The sequence below is a fragment of the Aquarana catesbeiana genome, linkage group LG04, assembly GCF_042186555.1.
Source record: "Aquarana catesbeiana isolate 2022-GZ linkage group LG04, ASM4218655v1, whole genome shotgun sequence".
Taxonomy (NCBI): Eukaryota; Metazoa; Chordata; class Amphibia; order Anura; family Ranidae; genus Aquarana; species Aquarana catesbeiana.
Genome location: NC_133327.1, coordinates 542,009,591 through 542,030,202, shown reverse-complemented (window position 1 = coordinate 542,030,202; position 20,612 = coordinate 542,009,591). Strand labels below are relative to the sequence as shown.

Genomic DNA, 20,612 nt, shown 5'->3' with positions numbered 1-20,612 from the left:
ACCAATTTGATGCAGTGTGCGGCGTATGGTCTGAGCAATGACAGGCTGACCCCCTACCCCTTCAACCTCTGCAGCAATGCTGGCAGAACTTATACGTCTATTTCCCAAAGACAACCTCTGGATATGACGCTGAGCATGTGCACTCAACTTCTTTGGTCGACCATGGCGAGGCCTGTTCTGAGTGGAACCTGTCCTGTTAAACTACTGTATGGTCTTGGTCACCGTGCTGCAGCTGTTTCAAGGTCTTGGCAATCTTATAGCCTAGGCTAGGGCATCTTTATGTAGAGCAACAATCCTTTTTTTCAGATCCTCAGAGAGTTCTTTGCCATGGGGCGCCATGTTGAACTTCCAGTGACTAGTATGAGAGAGTGAGAGTGATGACACCAAATTTAGCACACCTGCTCCTCATTCACACCTGAGACCTTGTAACACTAACGAGTCGCATGACACCGGGGAGGGAAAATGGCTAATTGAGCCCAATTTGGGCATTTTCACTTAGGGGTGTTCTCACTTTTGTTGCCAGCGGTTTAGACATTAATGGCTGTGTGTTGAGTTATTTTGAGGGGAAAGCAAATTTACACTGTTATACAAGCTGTGCACTCACTACATTACATTGTAGCAAAGTGTCATTTCTTCAGTGTTGTCACATGAAAAGATGTAATAAAATATTTACAAAAATGTGGGGGTGTACTCACACCCACACGCACAGTATAGTTATTAGATATTTTCTTTTAGGAGCCATTCACATCTGAGCAGTGCAGAATTGTTGACAGAATTGCGCAATTCTTGACACAATTCCAAATTGCTGTAAAATTGTGTCAAAATACGCAATGCATTTTTGGGTGCTATTCATTGTTAATGGCACCCCAAATGCAGTTAGACATCCATTTTGCACACATTTTGTTTGACAAAAACACTACCAACATGCCAAAAGGCACATTGAAAAAATGCACAATGCTCCATGCCTAAAAAAAATTCAATTTGGCTTTTTGGGCCTTTTTTGTGCGCATTTTGGTAGTTTTTGATGCAATTTTTTGCTGAGTTTTTTCAAAACACATTTTGGCTTGTTTTTTAAAACTCATCTTCGCACATTTTATGTGCTTTTTTTTTTTTAACATGTATTTTGGCTATTTTTTACCTGCGTTTTTGTGTACATTTCGGAAACACATGCACAATGCATGATATGCTTGCGGTGCCATTGTTAATAGCGCCCCAAAAGTGTCTAGCAAATGGGCTATTTGCCAAAATACACATAAAAAGCAAATACACATAAAGCCTAAATGAACAATGAAAAAGAGCCAAAATACACATTTTAAGAATGTACCAAAATGTGTGTAAAAAAAAAAAAAAACAATGCTTATTATTTTCATGTAATTAGTCTTTTTAACTTTGGTTTCACTTTTAAAACTCCGCTGCTCTGTAATCACACAGCTGTCTCAGGAGATCACAGGCACCTTCCCCTTCTACTCAGATCTCAGAGGAAAAACTTCTCTCTTCTCCTTCTGAGTAGTTCTCTGAGACTGCTTAGAACTGACAATGAGATAAAGTATCTCTGTTTGATAAACGTACACCTAGGTGTTCTAAAGAAGCGTAAAAAAAAAAAACTAATATTGAAGTGAGGTAAAAGAGATAAGGGGGGAGTAGGCTAGCGGAAAGGAGTGTTGTCTCATTCCCATTGTCTTTTTCATATAGAACTACTTTATTAAGCTGTAAATCCATTACCCTACATCAGCCTCTAGTGGCAAGATCTACACAGCAGTTAAGGCACTTTCACACTGAGCAGCGCCGGGCATCGGTGGTAAAGTGCCGCTATTTTTAGCAGTGCTTTACTGTCGTTTTTTTCAGCCACTAGTGGGGGGAGCTTTTGACCCCCGCTAACGACCTGAAAAAGGATTAAAAGCGCCACTTCGGCGGCGCTGCCTATTGATTTCAGTGGGAAGGGGCGCTTTAGATGCTGCTTGCAGGACTTTTTTTTGTGTCCTGCCAGCGCACCGCTCCAGTGTGAAAGTACTCGGGCTTTCACATTGGAGTGAAAGGAGAGGCGCTTTACAGGCTCTATTTTTAGCGCTATAGCGCCTGTAAAGTGCCTCAGTGTGAAAGGGGTTTAAGGCTGCATTCACACCCGAGCATTTTCAGCTCGTAAAATGCCGGAAAAAATGCCTGGAAAAACGCTCAACAAGCAAAATCCCATTCATTTCAATGGCACCTGTTGACATCTGAGCGTTTTGTCACCTGAAGCAAAACGCCTGAAGCTCACAAAAGTGCATGAGCTTGTTAGGCAGCTTACAGGCGTTTTTCCGCTTTTTACATTGGTGACCTTTTGACCTGTACAAAATTGCGGTAAAATCACATGACTTTCTACCTGAAAACGAAACCCTGAGGTGTGAATGCAGCCTTAGAGTTTAATGAATATATGGCTAATAATATGATTAATTGCTTTATTAGAATTGCATCAATTTATTTCCTTCTGTTTCTTTTACAGAATCACAGTTGAAAGATAATCCTGCCTTTTCGATGCTAAATGACTCAGATGATGATGTAATATACGGGTAGGATGTTTGCTTTTGTGTAATTGTGGAGTACTAATAATTTTTTTTTCTTCACACCTCTTCATTCACATTTTGCATTTTTGTGCCCTGGGGCACGTTGCTTTATGGCAGCCCATATATTTTAGTTGGGCTCTCAACATACCTCAGCACATTAGAAAAGCACCAGTCTAATTTTCACAATGCAGTGCACCACAGTGTACACCGTTTACATTGTGTGTTATAGCATATGCGTGTTTTGGGCAGATTTGTATCTATTTGTACATTGAGGTGGCCATTCAGAATAAATGGCAACCCATACATATATATATATATATATATATATATATATATATATATATATATATATATATATATATATATATATATATATATATATATATATATATATATATATATATATATCTCCATGCATTACCATACCCATGCCACCGGCCCCCCCTGAAAAAACTGATTAGGGGCCTTGCGCCAAGGTCATAAGTCGCATCCACAAACTAATGTCGTCGTGGTCCCACTGCAAGGACGGGCGGATAGATCTTTGCTGCCGGAACTGCTCGTCATACCTCAACCATGTAGATACCCTGTAGGCCTCCCTGATGACGTCAAGATAACAGAAGAGCACCAAACAGTGTACCGGATTCTTCTCCCTAACTACACTTGCCATAATGGCAAAAACCTGCAGCCAGTTAGGGAAAGTCCGCGGGATAAGCTTGTACAGCTATTTTTCTTCATCCTCCTTTTTGCTCTCCTCTGGCTTGACCCTATCCAGATAAATTTTTTCCAGAGGTAGCAGAGAGAATATCCCCATATACTCACCCTTCCAAATTTTTTTGCGGAATTTCGGCTTCAGGTGCGCACCCAGAGACCCCTCAAAACAAACGTAAACCTCACATTGCGCAGAGTCGGCCAAGCTGACTGAATCCTGTTTGGTAACGGCCTCCCCTGAGGACTCAGCCTTGTCCCCCAACGTCAACTTGTGCCCCTCCGCAGACTGGCCCGCCTCCAGGATTGCCACTGGCGGGCACCACCGCCGCGGGGGAATCAACCCTGGACACAGAAGCCAGCCTTGTCGCCTCTGACCCACCCACCGGCGGGATCCACGGCTTTGGCACTCGTTTCTGGTTCAAATAGCTGGACCAGCTCCCTCAAATCCAAAAGGTACCCCTGCAACCCCTCATCTGACCTAGATGTGGCGTGACCACGGCCTGCACTAGAAGTTGCAGAAAGCATGGGCAAATCAGACCGCAGAGCCGCCAACTCCATTTGGGAGAGAGCCGTCCCCCCTAGACACACAATATCAACAGCAGAAAACACAGACCTGTTAGAAGAAGTAGTAGACTTACCAGGCTGCCTTGGAAGGTTCCCACCAGCCGCAGGTCCCAACTCCATTGATGCAGGGCGTCCATGCGACTCCTCCCCCCTCTGAAGTGGACAACTTGCCCTCCGATCTCTCATCTATCTTCACGTCTCCTCTCCCTGCCAGCACCCCAGGAGAAGTGGCCCTGGATGCAGAGAATCCGTGCGGCTGCTGGCCCTGCCTGCTTGCACCAGCTCCACCCACCGATTTCTGGGTCACCTTACAGGAGTGCCCAGAGCCCTGGGCGCTTACCACTGGTCTCACACCGCCGCTCCTCCGCACCTCCTACATCACCTGGTGCTGGCTGGTCCTGTGAGAGCCACCGGCCACGGAGGTAAAGGGCCTGGGGGCCGTAGCAGCACGATTCCCCTGCCGAGGCTCTGCCCCCGCTGACTCATCTCCGGGGGGAGGAGCCCGCCTGTTCCTGATCCTGATGCCGGGGAGAGACAGACACCCTCGGAAGCCCTGCCCCCCAACGATAAAGGGGATTCCTTCCAGGAGCACCACCCCCGGGCGCAGCCGATCATTTTGCAGGTAGTCCTGAAGGGGTCCGCATGGGACTCCCAATGTGGCACCGAGCTCTGGGGGAGGAGACCGGAGAAAAGGGCTTCAGGGGCCGAGACCTCCGAGCTCATACAGACTCCTGCCCCCCTGTCCCTGACCGAGGCTCAATCTCGCAGGACAGATTAGAGCTGCTCCTGCAGCCACTCCGCTCCTCTGGATGCCGCCTCCGCCCTGAGCTGGAAAAGCAGCCTGTCCACGTCTGCCATCTCGTCCAGCAACCGCAGGGGATCCAAGTTGCTACAAAAGATTAGGTGTCCCAAACAGAGGGGGGACCAAGAAAAAGATGGGGCTTACTGAAGAGCAATACATTTCCATACTTGGCTCAAGCCCCACGAGGGGGATTGATGTCTGCCTAAACAGCCATACTCAGCAAATGCTGGACAATCCCATTGGTGGTTGGCTGTTCAGACATCAGTTTCCTTGGAGTTCGGACGCTGTTGTTTGTCAAGTCTTATTGTATGTTGTTTTTGTCCCCCAGTCTGTGGTTGTACTGACTGACCCACACAGGCCAGTCGACAATCTGTATTTAGGGCAGTTTAGCAAAATGGCTTAAACTCTTTTATCAATGTGTCTTAAGTGTTGTACCACTTCAATAAATTTTTGATTGATTAATTAATCCTCACGTGTATTGCTCTTCAGTAAGCCCCATCTTTTTCTTGGTCCCCTCTCTGTTTGGGACACCTAATCTTTTGTAGTTTGTTTAGGGGCTGAAGAACATCCACAAATTCATAGGTACATAATTTATACACATAACAATCAAGCCCCTCTTTTCTAGAAATTTTTAAGGATCCAAGTTGCTACCCGCGCTGTGAGATCCTCTGGACGCGGGGTTTCAGCAACTATAATGCACAATATTTCCTAAACCAAAATGGCACAAAAGTTTATTTTTGCGGCACAAACCAGCAGAAACACCGCACAAACGAATAGTATATTATTATTCAGGTTTTACAAACATGGCAACTTCACACACCTATAACACACAATATCTCCGAAACCAAAGCAGCACAAAATTTTATTTTTGCGGCACAAACCAGCAGAAACGCGGCACAAAGGACTGGCGTGTTTGTCTTCAAATTCAGCAACGTGGGGTGCAAAGTGGGCGGGGTTTCAACAACTATAACGCACGATATCTCCGAAACCAAAGCGGCACAAACGTATATTTTTCTGGCACAAACTGGCACAAACAAATGGCGTGTTTGTTTTTAAAATTCAGCAACATGGGGTGCAAAGTGGGCGGGGCTTACATTCAATTGAATGTTTAATATCTCAGAAACCGAACCGGCACAAACGCTCATTATTGCGGCACAAACCAGCACAAACGCGGCATAAACGAATGGTATATTATTATTCAGGTTTTACAAACATGGCAACTTCACACAGCTATAACACACAATATCTCGGAGACCAAAGCGGCACAAAAGTTCATTTTTGCGGCACAAAGGAATGGTGTGTTTATTTTTAAAATTCAACAACATGAGGTGCAAAGTGGGTGGGGTTTCAGTAACTATAACGCACAATATCTCCGAAACCAAAGCGGCACAAACACTCATTTTTGCGGCACAAACGAATAGTATATTTTTATTCAGGTTTTACAAACATGGAGTTCCAACTTCACACAGCTAGTTGCCAGCTCATCTGCCACCAGCCGGTTCTGCTGCCACATCCACCTGCTGACTGCTGCCACCACGCAGTCTACTGGACTGATCACAGGCACTCATACCTCACTGTGATCCCATGGCTGCTTTCAGGAGGGGGGGTGATGTCATCATCTGGAAAAAAACAAATTGCTATTATCTTAAAAATAAAAGCAGCACAAATTTTTATTTTTATGACACAAAAAAGCACAAGGGTAGAACTAACAAATAGTATGTTTGTTTTTAAGATTTAATAACATGAGGTGCGAAGTGGGTGGGTTGTTATCAAATATAAACAAGCTGTTATAACTGAAAAACCATAACAGCACAAATACACATTTTAGCAGCACAAATAAGGCACTAACCAACAGCCCAATTTTGTGTCTCTTGGGTGTTGTAGGGGGGCTCAGTGACCTTTAAATTTTCGTTCTCTGTTATCGTTTTTGCGTTAATTTTTAAAGGTCACTGAGCCCCCCTACAACACCCAAATGACACAAAAAGCCTCGTTGGTTTGTGCTGGTTTGTGCTGCTAAAATTTTTATTTGTGCAGTTATGGTTTTTAAGTTATAACGGTTTTTAAACCCCACGCACTTTGCCCCGCCCCTACAATCAGCACAAATGAAAACTCAAGTGCGTTTCTTTAGTGCTACGTTTGTGCTGTTTAAATTTTCGTTCTCTGTTATCGTTTTTGCATTAATTTTTAAACAGCACAAACGTAGCACTAAAGAAACGCACTTGAGTTTTCATTTGTGCTGATTGTAGGGGCGGGGCAAAGTGCGTGGGGTTTAAAAAACCGTTATAACTTAAAAACCATAACAGCACAAATAAAAATTTTAGCAGCACAAACCAACAAGGCTTTTTGTGTCATTTGGGTGTTGTAGGGGGGCTGAGTGACCTTTGGTGACCTTTTAATAAATCATTAATAACGCAAGAACGATAAAAGATAGAAAGGAAATTTTAGCAGCACAAACGTAGCACTAACCAACAAGACCAGTTTCGTGTCATTTAGGCATTGTAGGGGGGATGAGTGACCTTTGGTGACCTTTAATAAGTCATCAATAACGCAAGAACGATAAAAGATAGGACAGAAATTTTAGCAGCACAAAACAAACGTAGCTCTAAAGAAACATACTTGAGTTTTTATTTGTGCTGATTGTAGGGGGGCCAGCTTCGCTGAGCTGTCAGTAAGAATGTCAGCCAGGACTTCGGCCTTAGTGAATTCGGCCAGAAGAAGCCTATGGCTTAAAACCTGGTCAGGTTATTCAGCCTCAAAGTTGCGCCTATGTGGGCTTCCCTTAACGGGTGATCATCTTTTTGGCCCAGGACTGCAGGAGGCACAGCTGATAGGAAAAAGGCATTTCCAGAGAAAAAGAAAAACCCGACAGCCAGAAAGTTTTTTTTTCGTGGCCAAGGTAGGCAGCAAGATCCTAGAGAAAAGGACAACAGGCTCAAAAAACATTGGACAGGGAGCAAAGGTAAAGGGGGGGTCTTGTTTAATCCACAACAACCCAATAAGCCACAGTGACTCGTGTCCCCCAGTGGGAGGAAGATTTGAGGGCCTTTCTCCCACAATGGGCAGCAGTGACCTCAAGCCCCTTCATCCTGGACCTAGTGACCAATGGGCACAGGCTGGAATTTTCTCACCAACCACCGGAGCGGTTATTGGTCACCTTCCCTCCCCAAGATCGGGAAAAAGCGAAGGCTCTGAGTCTCCAAATTGGAGACTTATTAGATGAAAAAGTCCTGATCCCTGTTCCCCGGTCAGATCAGGGCAAGGGGTTTTACTCCCATATATTTGTCATCAGAAAGCCGTCAGGAAAGTATCAGCTTATCCTGAACCTTCGGTCTTTAAACCGTTCAATCAGATATAAGCACTTTCGTATGGAGACGGTTATCACAATCAAAAACCTGCTTTACCCAAACTGCTTTTATGGCCACTTTGGATTTGAGGGATGCTTACCTACACATCCCTATCCATCCAGCCTTTCAAAGATTCTTGAGACTAGCAGTCAAGATGGGAACAAAGACTCGGCACTTTAAATTCCAAGCTCTCCCCTTCGGTCTGTCCTCAGCCCCATGCATTTTTACAAAGGTGTTGGGGGAGAAAGGCGATAACTATTATCCCTTACCTGGACGACCTCCTTGTGGTGGCAGAGTCATACCAAAAGTTATTAGCGGATCTCCAGACTGTACAAGACTTCCTGCAGTCCCTAGGCTAGTTAATAAACGTAGAGAAGTCTTCCCTTATTCTGGCCCAGAAGGTGACATATCTGGAATACGACTTTTGCTCGGAAGACCAAAAAGTGTTTCGTCCACAGGAGAAGATTACAAAAATGATGCAAACAATGTCAGCCTTACAGACCAACCAGTCGGTCTCGCTGAGACAGGTTTTGAGAGCAGTGGGTCTGATGACCTCGTGCTTTCCCACAGTGCCATGGGCAAGATTTCATCAATGTCCATTACAGCTCTTTCTATTAACGAACTGGGACGGAGACGCAAGGTCCCTGGAATCAAGGGTCTAGTTACCCGCCAGGGTAAAGAGAAGCTTGTGGTGGTGGAGGACAAACCTGCACCTAACAAGAGGTCTCCCATGGTCCATTCCTATATCCCAAAGGATCACTATGGGTGCGAGTTCCTGGGGATGGGGAGCCCACCTCAGCAACGCAGTGGTACAAGGAGAGTTGTCCTCGAGGGAAGCAAGTGCTTCATCCAATCAGAGAGTGCTGTTAGCAGTTCAGAGAGCCTTGCAGTCATTTCAGACGGAAATCAAGGGTCACAATCTCCAAATTCTATCCGACAATATTGCAACAATCGTGTACCTCAACATACAGGCACGAGGAGCTGGACACTTCAATCTATTGCCCAGGAGATTTTATCATGGGCAGAAGGGAATCTAGCTTCAATTACAGCTGTGCACCTGAAGGGGACACAAAATTGTGTGGCAGATTATCTCAGCCACTACCGAGTAGATCGAGACAACTGGTCCCTTCATCCCGAAGTCTTTGCGGATCTCACCAACAGATGGGGATGTCCCAAAGCAGACCCGTTCACAAATCAAAACAACCGCAAGACAGAGGTTCTTTTCCTGAACGCAGCAGATCAATCATTGGGGATCGATGCTCTGGCAAATCCATGGCCATTTGGCCTCTGTTACGCCTTCCCGCCGATCAGACTTATTCCGGAAGTTTCTTCTAGAAGAAACAGATCTTATCCTAATCGCCCCTTTCTGGCCCAAGAGGCCATGGTTTTCCCTGCTACAGACTCTGGTCTCAGAGCCTCCACTGAGTCTTCCGAAGAAAGAAGATTTACTATCGCAGGGTCCAGTGTCACACCCACAGGTGGTTTCCTTAAGCTTGATGGCTTGGTATCTGAAGAAAAGATACTGAGCGCCCAGGGGTTCTCTGACAAAGTAGTCAAGACTCTGGTAAATTGCAGAAAACCAGTCACTAGAGCAATATATTCCAAGGTTTTGAAAAGATTTAACTTATGGTTATCTGAAAATCAAAGATTAACTCGTGATATTCCTTCAATTTAGGAATTTTTTTTCAAGAGGGTATCGACAAAGGTCTTGCTGTTAGTACCTTTAAAGGTACAGGTGGCAGCCATCAGTGTTTTCCTCCAGTTTTCTCTCCTGGAAAATAGCACTATAGCCAGATTTTTCAAATCAATTTCTAGGGCCAAGCCAGTAGTGGTGAGAATTGTCCAACTTGGGACCTGTCCCTGGTACTTCAAACTCTGGTTGAATTTCCTTTTGAGCCTCTCAAGGATATTTCAGTTAGGTTACTTACATTAAAAACAATTTTTCTTGTAGCTGTTACCTCAGCTCATAGGGTAAGTGAGTTGCAGGCCCTATCAGTGAGGGAGCATTTCCTCACGATTTTTGAGGATCGAGTTGTTTTAAGAACTGACCCAGTTTGTTTGCCTAAGGTGGCCAATACATTCCACCGATCTCAGGACATTGTACTGCCAACCTTTTGTAGTTCGCCACAGGGCGACCAAGAAAAAGTTTAGTTTTTTTAGACGTGAGAAGGATTCTCCTCATCTATCTTGAGGTCACCAAGACCTTTAGAAAAACTGATGCCTTGTTTGTCCTCTTTTCAGGAACGCACAAGGGAAATAGTGCATCTAAAGCCACATTGGCTAGATGGATAAAGCAAGCTATCTCTGAAACTGAAAATTAAGGAAGTGCCTCCGCCTTTTGTTACTATGCACTCAACTAGAGCCTTGACTACGTCTTGGGCTGAGAGGGCTGGTGCCTCACCGGAACAAATTTGCAGGGCTGCCACATGGTCCAGTTATTTGACCTTCGTTAAACCTTATCACCTGGATCTCCTATCTGCTCAGGAGCAGGCGTTTGGTCGTTTAGGCAGTTGTCCCTTCCTAGACTGGTAAGTTCTGGCTCATCGTCTCATGGGCTGTCCTGGAAGACGCTTGAAGAAAAGCTGAGTTAGACTTACCGGTAACTCCTTTTCTGAGAGTTTTCCAGGACAGCCGGATTCCCACCCGGTTTTGTCTGAAGTTATGTGTATTATGCATATGTTTTGCAGGGACGTCCTACGGTTCTTGAGAAGACTGACATGGGGCCTGGAGGACCGCCCTTTTATCTGGTGGGGGTAACGTGTTTCCTGTCCTGGTAGGAGGAGCTCTAGGTCTCGTGGGCTGTCCTGGAAGACTCTCAGAAAAGGAGTTACCAGTAAGTCTAACTCAGCAGTTTTTTTTTTTTTTTTTTTTTTGCTGTTGTTGCGAAGTACCCCCCCCTTTTTTTTTTTTTTTTTTTTTTTTTTTTCTTCTTCTTCAAAATGTGCACGCTGCCCAGGCGATTTGACATCATAAGCATTGTCCTGTTGACTTCTGTGAAATCAGCATTAGCAATCCCCCGGAATCTTTGGACATGCTCTGCGCTGCACTGTGTGATTACTGGGCATACGCAAGAATTGGATGCGCGTTAGAGCCACACTGAAATGCCGGAAATAAGCAGGTGCTGGCTTCGGGTGCCGCGGGCACACTGCAGTTAGGAGGTATTTTAATCCATATTGCATATGAAAAGATTTGATTTTATTGCAATTTAAGTGCCTAATTACAGAAACCGCTCCCTATGAATACTAATGATGTTTCTAGTGAAAATTTTGTAACTTGACTAAAGCCTTCTCTTTAAGAATATATAAATACTTGCATTTACTTGAACACTATGGGGGTTACTAAAATAAGAGTGCAAAATCTGGTGCAGCTCTGCATAGAAACCAATCCGCTTCCATGTTTTATTGTCCAAGCTTAATTGAACAAGCTGAAGTTGTCCGGACTTCAGCTTGGCCACTTCTGTCTACAACAGTTCACGGTCATCAACCCTGGATACCTTCGCCCCCCTCACTACGCACAGAATCAAGCCCCGACCGCTACAACCCTGACAGAGAATGCCAGAAGCCCCTAAAAAAAGTAGCCGCGCTCTTGAGCGTCTGTGGAGCAAGACTAAGTCACAGCAAGATTTCAGCCGGTATAAATCTGCCCTCCAAAAATACCATTCCTGCCTCCACACTGCCAAACAGACCTACTTTATCACTCTCATTAACACCCTCTCATGCTGTCCCCATCAACTCTTTTCTACCTTTTACCACTCTACTTCTTCTCCATTACCTCCACCCATTAACTTACTCACTGCCCAGGGGATTGCTAATTAATTCAAAAATAAGATTGAGACAATTTGTCTCGAGATCTCCGCTCTACAGATATCTCCCTCACTTTACACTCCTTGTCCTCCTGTATAATCAATACTTCCCTCTTTTAACCCAGCTACTATAGAGGAAGTCACTAAACTTTTTTCTAACGCCCACCTAACCTCCTGCCCCCTGTTCCTTCTCAAATACTACAGTCACCATCTGACTCTATTCTACTCTATCCGCATCTTCCCCAACCCTCTAAAACATGCGCTAGTCACTCCCATACCAAAAAATGCCTCACTAGATCCTCACCAATCTTAACAACCTAAGACCCATCTCTTTACTCCCTTTTGCCTCCGAACTCCTTGAACGGTTAGTCTACAACCGACTGAGCGACCACCTCCATTGAAAATAACCTTCTTGATTCTCTTCAGTCTGGATTTCGCCCACAGCACTCCCCAGAAACTGCCCTCCTAAAACTCACAAACGACTTACTAACAGCCAAAACCAACGGTCATTATTCCGTACTTTTACTCTTGGACCTTTCCGCTGCCTTTTGATACAGTTGACCACCCCCTCCTCCTCAAAAAACTCAATTTGCTTGGTCTCCATGACTGCACTCTGTTGGTTCGAATCTTACCTATCTCATCGCACCTTCAGTGTGACTTACAACTCCACTTCCTCCTCTCCAACTCCTCTTACCGTTGAGATCCCACAAGGTTCTGTCCTTGGACCTCTACTAATCTCGATCTACACATCCTCCCTGGGTCAGCTGATGGCCTCCCATAGCTTCCACTACCATTTTATATGCTGACGACACCCAAATCTATCTCTCTGCCCCTCAGCTCACCCCATCAATCTCCTCACGCATCACTGATTTACTAACAGACATATCAGCCCGGATGTCAAACCACTTCCTCAAACTGAATCTATCTAAAACTGAGCTCTTAATATTTCCTCCCCCACGTGCCCCTTCCCCTGACTTCTCTGTCAAGATCAATGGCACATCTATCAGTCCATCCCCACATGTCAGGGTGCTAGGGGTAACCTTAGACTCTGAACTGTCCTTTCAGGCCCACATACAATCCCTGTCCAAATCATGCTGCCTTAGCCTCCGCAACATTTCCAGATTATGCCCCCTTATTTAACTAATGACACTACCAAGCTTCTAATTCACTCCCTGGTTATCTCTCGCCATGACTACTGCTACGCCCTCCTCATTTTATTACCCTTTCATAGACTATTCCCCCTTCAGTTCATAATGAATGCCGCTGCAAGACTCACCCACCTTATCAACCATTCAGTGTCCCTCCACCCCTCTGTGCCAATCCCTCCCTTGGCTTCCACTCACCCAACAAATTAAATTCAAAGTGCAACAATAATTTACAAAGCCATCCATAACTCTGCCCCCAGCTACATCACTAACCTAGTCCCAAAATACCAACTAAGCCGCTCTCTTCAGTCCTCCCAATACCTCCTGCTCGCTAGCTCCCTTGTCACTTCCTCCCATGTTCGCCTCCAGGATTTCTACAGAGCTTCTCCCATCCTCCCAGTTGGACAGATTCGGGTAGGAACTCCCTACCCCAATCTGTCCGACTGTCCCCTAATCTATCCATCTTTAGATGATCCCTGAAAACCCTTCTCTTTAAAGAAGCCTATCCTGTTTCTAACTAACATGGTTTTACTTCCTCCATCAGCTCATCACCCACAGCTATTACCTTTTGTATCAGTTGACCCTTCCTTTTTAGATTGTAAGTTCTAATGAGCAGGGCCCTCTGATTCCTCTTGTACCAACAGTAATGTAACTGTAATGTCTGCCTTTATTTTGTTAAGCACAGTGCAAACTGTTGGCACTATATAAAACCTGTATAATAATAATAAAGTTAGAGACTGGCATCCATGCACAACTGCACCAGATGTTGCACTCTCCAGTTTTTTTAGTAAACTAACCCCTATATACTGTGTATACAAAATATATATATATAATTGAATAAAGTTGTTGCTTTCTACTTCTCACATCACATACGTTATGTTCTCCATTCATATGTTATCATAAGCTTTGTATTTAAGCACATTGGTGATATAAAAGCTTTCTAATATATCTGTGTGTTCACAGGAGTGACTACGAGGAGATGCCTCTTCAAAATGGACAAACCATAAGAGCTAAATATAAAGATGAATCTGATAGTGACTAAGTGGATTGGGAACATCCTGGCGGAGTGCCTTCAGGTGCAGGAGGGAAATATTCTGAAGGATGGACAGTTTCTTTTCATTACAACTTTGTTGTTATGGATTGCTGCTCTTTCTGCAGAGGATTTTTATGTGTTATTTTTCTGATGACCAAATCCTAATGACACAGGGGAGCCTTGAGTACAGATGTCAGTCTGTTTTGTAGTGTATACATTGAAGCTACCAACCCCCGTGTTCTAATTATTACTTCCAAAGCACAGCGAGCTCTGTCAATATTTTTTTATTTAGGAAGTTGCTGGAGTAGCATGACTCTTAATTGGAACAAGTCCTCTGCAAGTGTGAATGTGATGTCTGTATGTTTTATTGGATCAGATTCTTTATTCTTTAGGAGATTGTATTTAATGAATTTTGCTGCACAGTTTCTTTTTAAATGTCGGTGTAAAGTCCTTTCTTCCATTGTTCCTATATTAAAGGGTATGAAATACGGTTTACATGAAGGACATTTGTAGAGGTATTTTATCTTTTTAGAAATGTAATGGGTACTAATTTTAAAAGGGATGTTTTAGTACTACACTATGCTGTAATTATTTGGCCAGCTGATGAGAATTGTCTTAGGAGTAGTTATGTAGATAAAACCTTTGTCTATAGCAGAAGTGCTCCCCCAATTTTGGCATTTGGTGTCCGTGTGTCATTTCTCTGTGATGCCATTCTGTTTGTCTATGTTCTGTGGGCCAAAAGCATGTGCTTTCAAGTACATCTGATAATACTGAGAACTAATACTGAAACCTAGCACTCCATTATGACCTGAAGCATGCACATGCATCTGTCCATCTGTGTTGTCAGTCTGATGTGCTCCACACCACTACAGCTACTATGCTGTTGCTTCTGATTTAAAGAAAGCTTTTACATTTTTTGTGGATTTTTCTGAGAGTTGAAAGTTGAATTTGTTGAGTGGCCCAAATTGTCATCTTCTGGATTGTTCCAGTTATCCTTTATGTATCAGGCCCCCACACATACAGGAGAATATCTTTCCGCAAGTGGTTTAAGGGAGTCTTTGACCTGGAAGGGCATATGAAAGAATCCACTGATGATAGCAGATCCACCCAGTGCTAGATCCTTTTTTCAACATCACGAAGTTTAACCTCTTAAGGCCCACTAGCTGCGGATGTGTGTGTAATAACCTCTGTTGTACATGTTCTTATAACTAGAAAAGCTACAATTTCTGGGGAAATTGTGTGAAGTGTTCTTGCCTCCACCAGTAGTCTACAAGCATTATCAAGCCTAGCAGATGAAGGTACTGTATGACCACATGCATTTGGGGGTCTCAGCATCTTGTGTTTACTCCCACTGTTTCCTAGCAACGCTCATGTCCTGTTTATGCTTCATAACCACTGCTCAATACACAGGATCATGATAGATGTAATAACTGTGCAGTAATTCAAACTGTCGTATTTTAAAAACTATAAATCCTACAGCGAAGATCTTTATATTGTGAGACTCACAAGACCCAGACCTAGATTTTGATGTATAGTATGTCTCTGAAATATTTAAAAATGGAGGCACAGTCGCAGTTTAGAAATTGCCCTTCAAATTTGAAGGGGCTAGAGTGTAGTTTCAATGAATGTCAATGGATGAAAATGGTCATATTGTGAAAACTATCAGGACTATGGCTTAGCCGTGGACATGTTTAGTGGCAGCAGGGATAGCTGAACGTTTTGATATAAGATTTGTGTGGGTGGGCTTGAAAATGAGGGAGTGGCGGCAGTTTAGAAATCATGTCCTGATTTTTCAGCTTTTGTCACCTCCCACTTTATTTTTGAACATTTCGCCATTCATTCCTATGGGACCAATTTGGCCGCAAAAACGACGATATTTCGTGAACCATTTGGCAAAACATTCCACAAAGTAATAGCACACCAATCTGGAACAATCCGCACGTTTCGGTATATAACTTGTCTATGTAGTGTAAAAACTGTGGGAGGAGTTAGGGTGGTAAATTTGGCTATAATAAGAATAATAATATATATGTGAGATAACAGTAAGTGGTCTTGCTATGCAAGAACACTTAACTATGTACCTCTGCATGTACGAACCATGTAGGATAAAAGCAGTGTGAAAAGGACTGCGTACATTGCCATTCACTGTACACTTGCTATGACCAGTTTTATTAACAGCCATGGTCATCATACATGGGGCACTCATCTATTATATATATATATATATATATATATATATATATATATATATATATTTAAATGGGGACAAAAAACAGGTAGCATTTCAGTCATAAAGGTACAAGCCTGGCAAATTCCTGGAATTGAACACACAGGCTATTTAAACTAGTTACCTTAAATGTCAGCTCATAGTTTAAGTTTTTAGGTTGGAATCTGAGGGTATTCAGTATGCACAAAGATACTTAAGCTGTATTAAACCCAAGAACAAAACTGAAAATGTGAATGCTTCCCAATCTTAAATGTGGTGGCTGCATTAGATTAGATTTTTTTTTTTTTTTTTTCTTATTTTCACTTGGTGATCTGGCCAGTAGCATACTTCGTTTTATGGTATCTGTGCACTTGGAGGAGCAACTGAGACATCTTTTGGACAGTAGCATTGTAAACCTGGGGAAAGGGTAGTTTTTAGATGCACTAGCATTTTTACACTACTGTGCAAAAGTTTTAGGCAGGTCTAAAGATATGCTGTAAAGTAAGAGTGCTTTCAAAAATATGTTTTAGTTGTTTATTTTTTTTTATCAATTTACAAAATAGAAAGTGAGGGAACAGAAGAAAAATCTAAATCAAATCGATATTTTATTTGACTATCCTTTTGGCTTCAAACCAGCATCAATTGTTACACTTGCACACTTTGTACACTTGCAGTCAGGGATTTTGTAGGATTGGAGTCAGGTGTGTGATCAATTATACCAAGCAGGTACTAATGATCATCAATTTCATATGTAATCATTAACTGAAACAGCCAAACTGCTACCAAGGTGCGGTTGTGAAGACCGTGCCATGTCACAGGTCATACACCATGGCAAAACTGAGCACAGCAAACAAGACACAAGGTAGTTATACTGCATAAGCAAGGTCTCTCCCAAGAAGGGATTTCAACACTACAAAACCGCAAACAGAGGGCGCACCAAGTGATACACTCCCTTTTCACATGCGTTTGTGAATATATCATAAATAACAGATGAGACTGCTTCCAGATCCACACTGCTCAACGGCTACCATGGGAAGACCCTTCAGCATCCTATGTGGCTTACACATTTTGAGGGTAAACCCACTTCAGAGCCCTAAAAAAAAAAAAAAAAAAAAAAGTTTCAAAGCAGACTGCAGTTTCAAGATGCTGTTCAAGTTCTTTTGAAGAAGCACAATGAAACGGGCAACGAGGACTGTAGACACAGGCAGAAACCAGTGGAGCCCAGGTACACCCATCTACTTTCCAGGGAAGTCTGGCAAAAAGTAGTCTAAATGGAAGCCATACCACTAACGTGGCAACAATGCTAAACGACTCAACTATGCATGAAAACATAGGAACCAGGGGGCAGAATAATGGCAACAGGTGCTCTGGACATAGGCGTCAAAATTTGAAATATTTGCCTCTAGAAGGAGGCAGCTTGTTCTCCAAGGGCTGGAGAGCAGTACAATGAGTGTCTGCAGGCAACAGTGAAGCATAGTGGAGGCTCCTTGCAAGTTTTGGGCTGCATTTCTGCAAATGGAGTTGGAGATTTGGTCAGGATCAACGGTGTTCTCAACGCTGAGATAGAGGCAGATACTTATCAAATGTACATATTTGCCAGCACGCCACAATCGTCAATTATGTTCAAATCTTTAATGAAGAGTAATCTCATTACAGAAGGCATAGTGCAACGTTTTGGAGTCGCGCAAGGACCCCTTCGTCAGGCATGTGAAGCATTTTTACAGCGTTTTCTTCACACCTGCCTAAAACTTTTGCACGGTAGTGTAGACAGACTTGCACAATGAAAATAAGGCCAAACTCCAGCTGACACTTTTATATGCAATTACAGCAAAGTTTTTTTCCTTTTGGTAAATTGGTTTTACATAAATTAATAAAAATTCACCATTGTAAGTACCCTTGTCAGTGTTAATGGTTTGTCTCAAACCCCTAACTACTACTTTTGCTGGATAGCTTGGTCTGTTAAAGTGGAAATAAACCCACATCTTTTTTAGCCATGGAAGCTGCCATCATTGCCTCTGTTTAATGTGCAGGTGCCATGGTGCTGTACATGTTATCAGCTGTTACACCAGCCATTTGATGGCTTGATCTTTTCATTGAGGGTTTAATGTAAGCAAACTAGTAACTGAAACTGTTATAATCAAAAGCATGTCTTCAGTTTAACAATTTTGCAAAATGTTTACATTCGTGTGTTCTTCTTTAAAGGAAGTTGAAAGACACTTCCTGGGAGCAAAAAATATTGAAAAGAAAGCACAATAAATTAATGCAACCACCATATATAAAAATTGGCAAGCTGAAATATTTTTTGTTTTTGGGTTCAATTCTGTTTTAAGGAGGAATCTCTTAGCAAGTTATCTCTCTGACATGCCAAAATTGGGAAAGTCCTTGCGGTTTAAAATGCTAACTTTTCCTACATTGAGCAGGACTTTCAAGTGGCCCCTGGGTAACACTCTGTCCTCTAGCTGGGCATTTTTTATTTTAGTCACTTCCTCTTTCACCCCTATGGATCCCTAAGTTTTTAAATTTCTGCTGTGGGCCTATTTATTCCACAGTAACTTTGTCATTACTTTTTTTTTTGTGACATTGTCTTGCAAAAATGAACTTTTTTGATGCCATCCTTAGACAAAAAATTAACACAACTATTTTTTATTTTTTTACTTTATTGTACAGTAACATTTTGTTAAGTGAACATTTAAAGTGTAAATTTTATTCTATAACTTGTTGAGAATATTCTGGTACAAAGTATGCAAAGTTATTTACAAATTAAATAAAGATTCCTTTTACTTGTCAAACTGCTCCAACTGACAGCATCTCTAGATCAGCGTTCATCACTTTGATCTGTAGATGAATGAAATGGGAGCAGATACAAAGGTAACAATGTCACTGATTGTCTTGACGATCAGTTCTTTTTGGACATCTGGAGCTGCTGTATGTACATAGGGCAACTTTTGGCTTCGTTTTAAGGGCTGAGAATTGCTGGGAAGTGGTATGGGAGCTACGGAAGGGGACAGAAGGAGTGGGCATGCTACTTGCATCCTGTGTACTATGATGAGCTCTTCTGTGATTGTGTGTGTGTCAGGTCTAGTGTCCTCAACTGGTCAAAGTCATCCTGGCAGCACAGCAGATCTTGGGTGTGAAGTAAAGATTTTTTTTTTAATGATCAGGACATTTTATTATTATAGATTGGCTACAGATGATAATAGAAGATTGGAAATAATAGTGCCTTCTGAGGTATATGCTGCCTCTATGTACTTGAGTATAAAAAAAAAAAAAATGAAACTTGTCACTCCATGGTTTGTAGGTTTGGGAAAAGAGAAATAGATTTCTAGACTACGAACTTGTATCAGTTTGCAAAACAAGAAGGCCTGACGCATACATTCAGCTTCAGAATGAAATTGGAGGCTCTTTGTCTACCGTATGCCCTTAATATCCCCACAATTTATGTACAGTGCCATGAAAAGCAGCAGCAACATTCTTTCACAGTTGCTGCAGATTTTGTCAACCTGTCTGCTTTATTTGGTATCCCCTTTCATTTCCTAGAGGAACCCTCCCTCAACCACACAGGTGGGAAGAGCAGAAGCATTGAGAAGAGTGCCTAAAAAAAAAAAAAACCCCACCACAGCGCTAGGTATGAAAAACACAACTGGAAAGATGGATATGCTTTAAAAGCAGCTTACTTTTTGTTGACTACTATCTAAAATATCTTTACTATAACTTATTAAAATAGATATTAGAGAAGGTTTCATTTCATTTTTGGTACATGTTATAGCTAATGGGAAATGTCTTCTAAACTGTTCATGGCTGGTTTATGTTGCATTTTTAAACCATTAAAACATGAAAACTAAAATTGTCCTGTAAATTAAAGGGTTTTACATTCTTGCTGAATGATCCTGACAAGTTTTAGCAACATCTGAAAGCGACAAGCCAAACTTGTCAGCTGTCCACAATGCAAGTTTTTTGCACATAAGCAGTAAAGTTGTATTTTAGAAATCTAGTACGTACATTGCTTAAATGTTGGCTTAAACCGTTTAAATTGGAGAAAAAAAATACATTTTTTTAATTTCATAAATTATTGTTCCCTTTTTAACGATTATTAAACCATGATTATTCTACTCTGTAATATTGTGTGCATTTTTTTTGTAAGTTAATGCTGCTATACAGTAGAACCCCATGGAAAGTTGACTTTCAACAATTTCCATGGAGTGTACTTTGTTTATCACATGACTGTACATTTTGGTTGATTTTGATTGCAGAGAAAACCATGCACTGTGTACAGTTTAAAACTTCGGGCAAACAGCTAAACACTCAATTCAAATACAGATGTGGGAGCTGTTTTATGGGGCAAATAATTTGAATTCATCTATCCATTCCTGAGATTTACACATCCGTACCACACAGCAAAGTCAGGTTGATAACCTGACTTTCCGCTATTGCAGTTGCAGAGTAACAAAGCTAGGTCACTTCCATG

At 42.5% G+C, this 20,612-nt stretch overlaps 1 protein-coding gene across 3 annotated transcripts in view; it reads left to right on the top strand.

Annotated features, from left to right (window-relative positions):
* Nucleotides 1–20,264, top strand: part of TMEM181 (transmembrane protein 181) — a 123,020-nt gene extending 102,756 nt beyond the window's left edge. For all 3 annotated transcript variants that reach the window (XM_073627887.1, XM_073627888.1, XM_073627890.1), the window contains exons 16-17: nt 2,483–2,549; nt 13,872–20,264. In XM_073627887.1, coding sequence (XP_073483988.1) covers nt 2,483–2,549; nt 13,872–13,950 — 146 coding nt within the window. In that variant the 3' untranslated portion in view covers nt 13,951–20,264. The remainder of the gene's footprint in view (nt 1–2,482; nt 2,550–13,871) is intronic.
* The last annotated feature ends 348 nt before the right edge of the window (nt 20,265–20,612 follow it).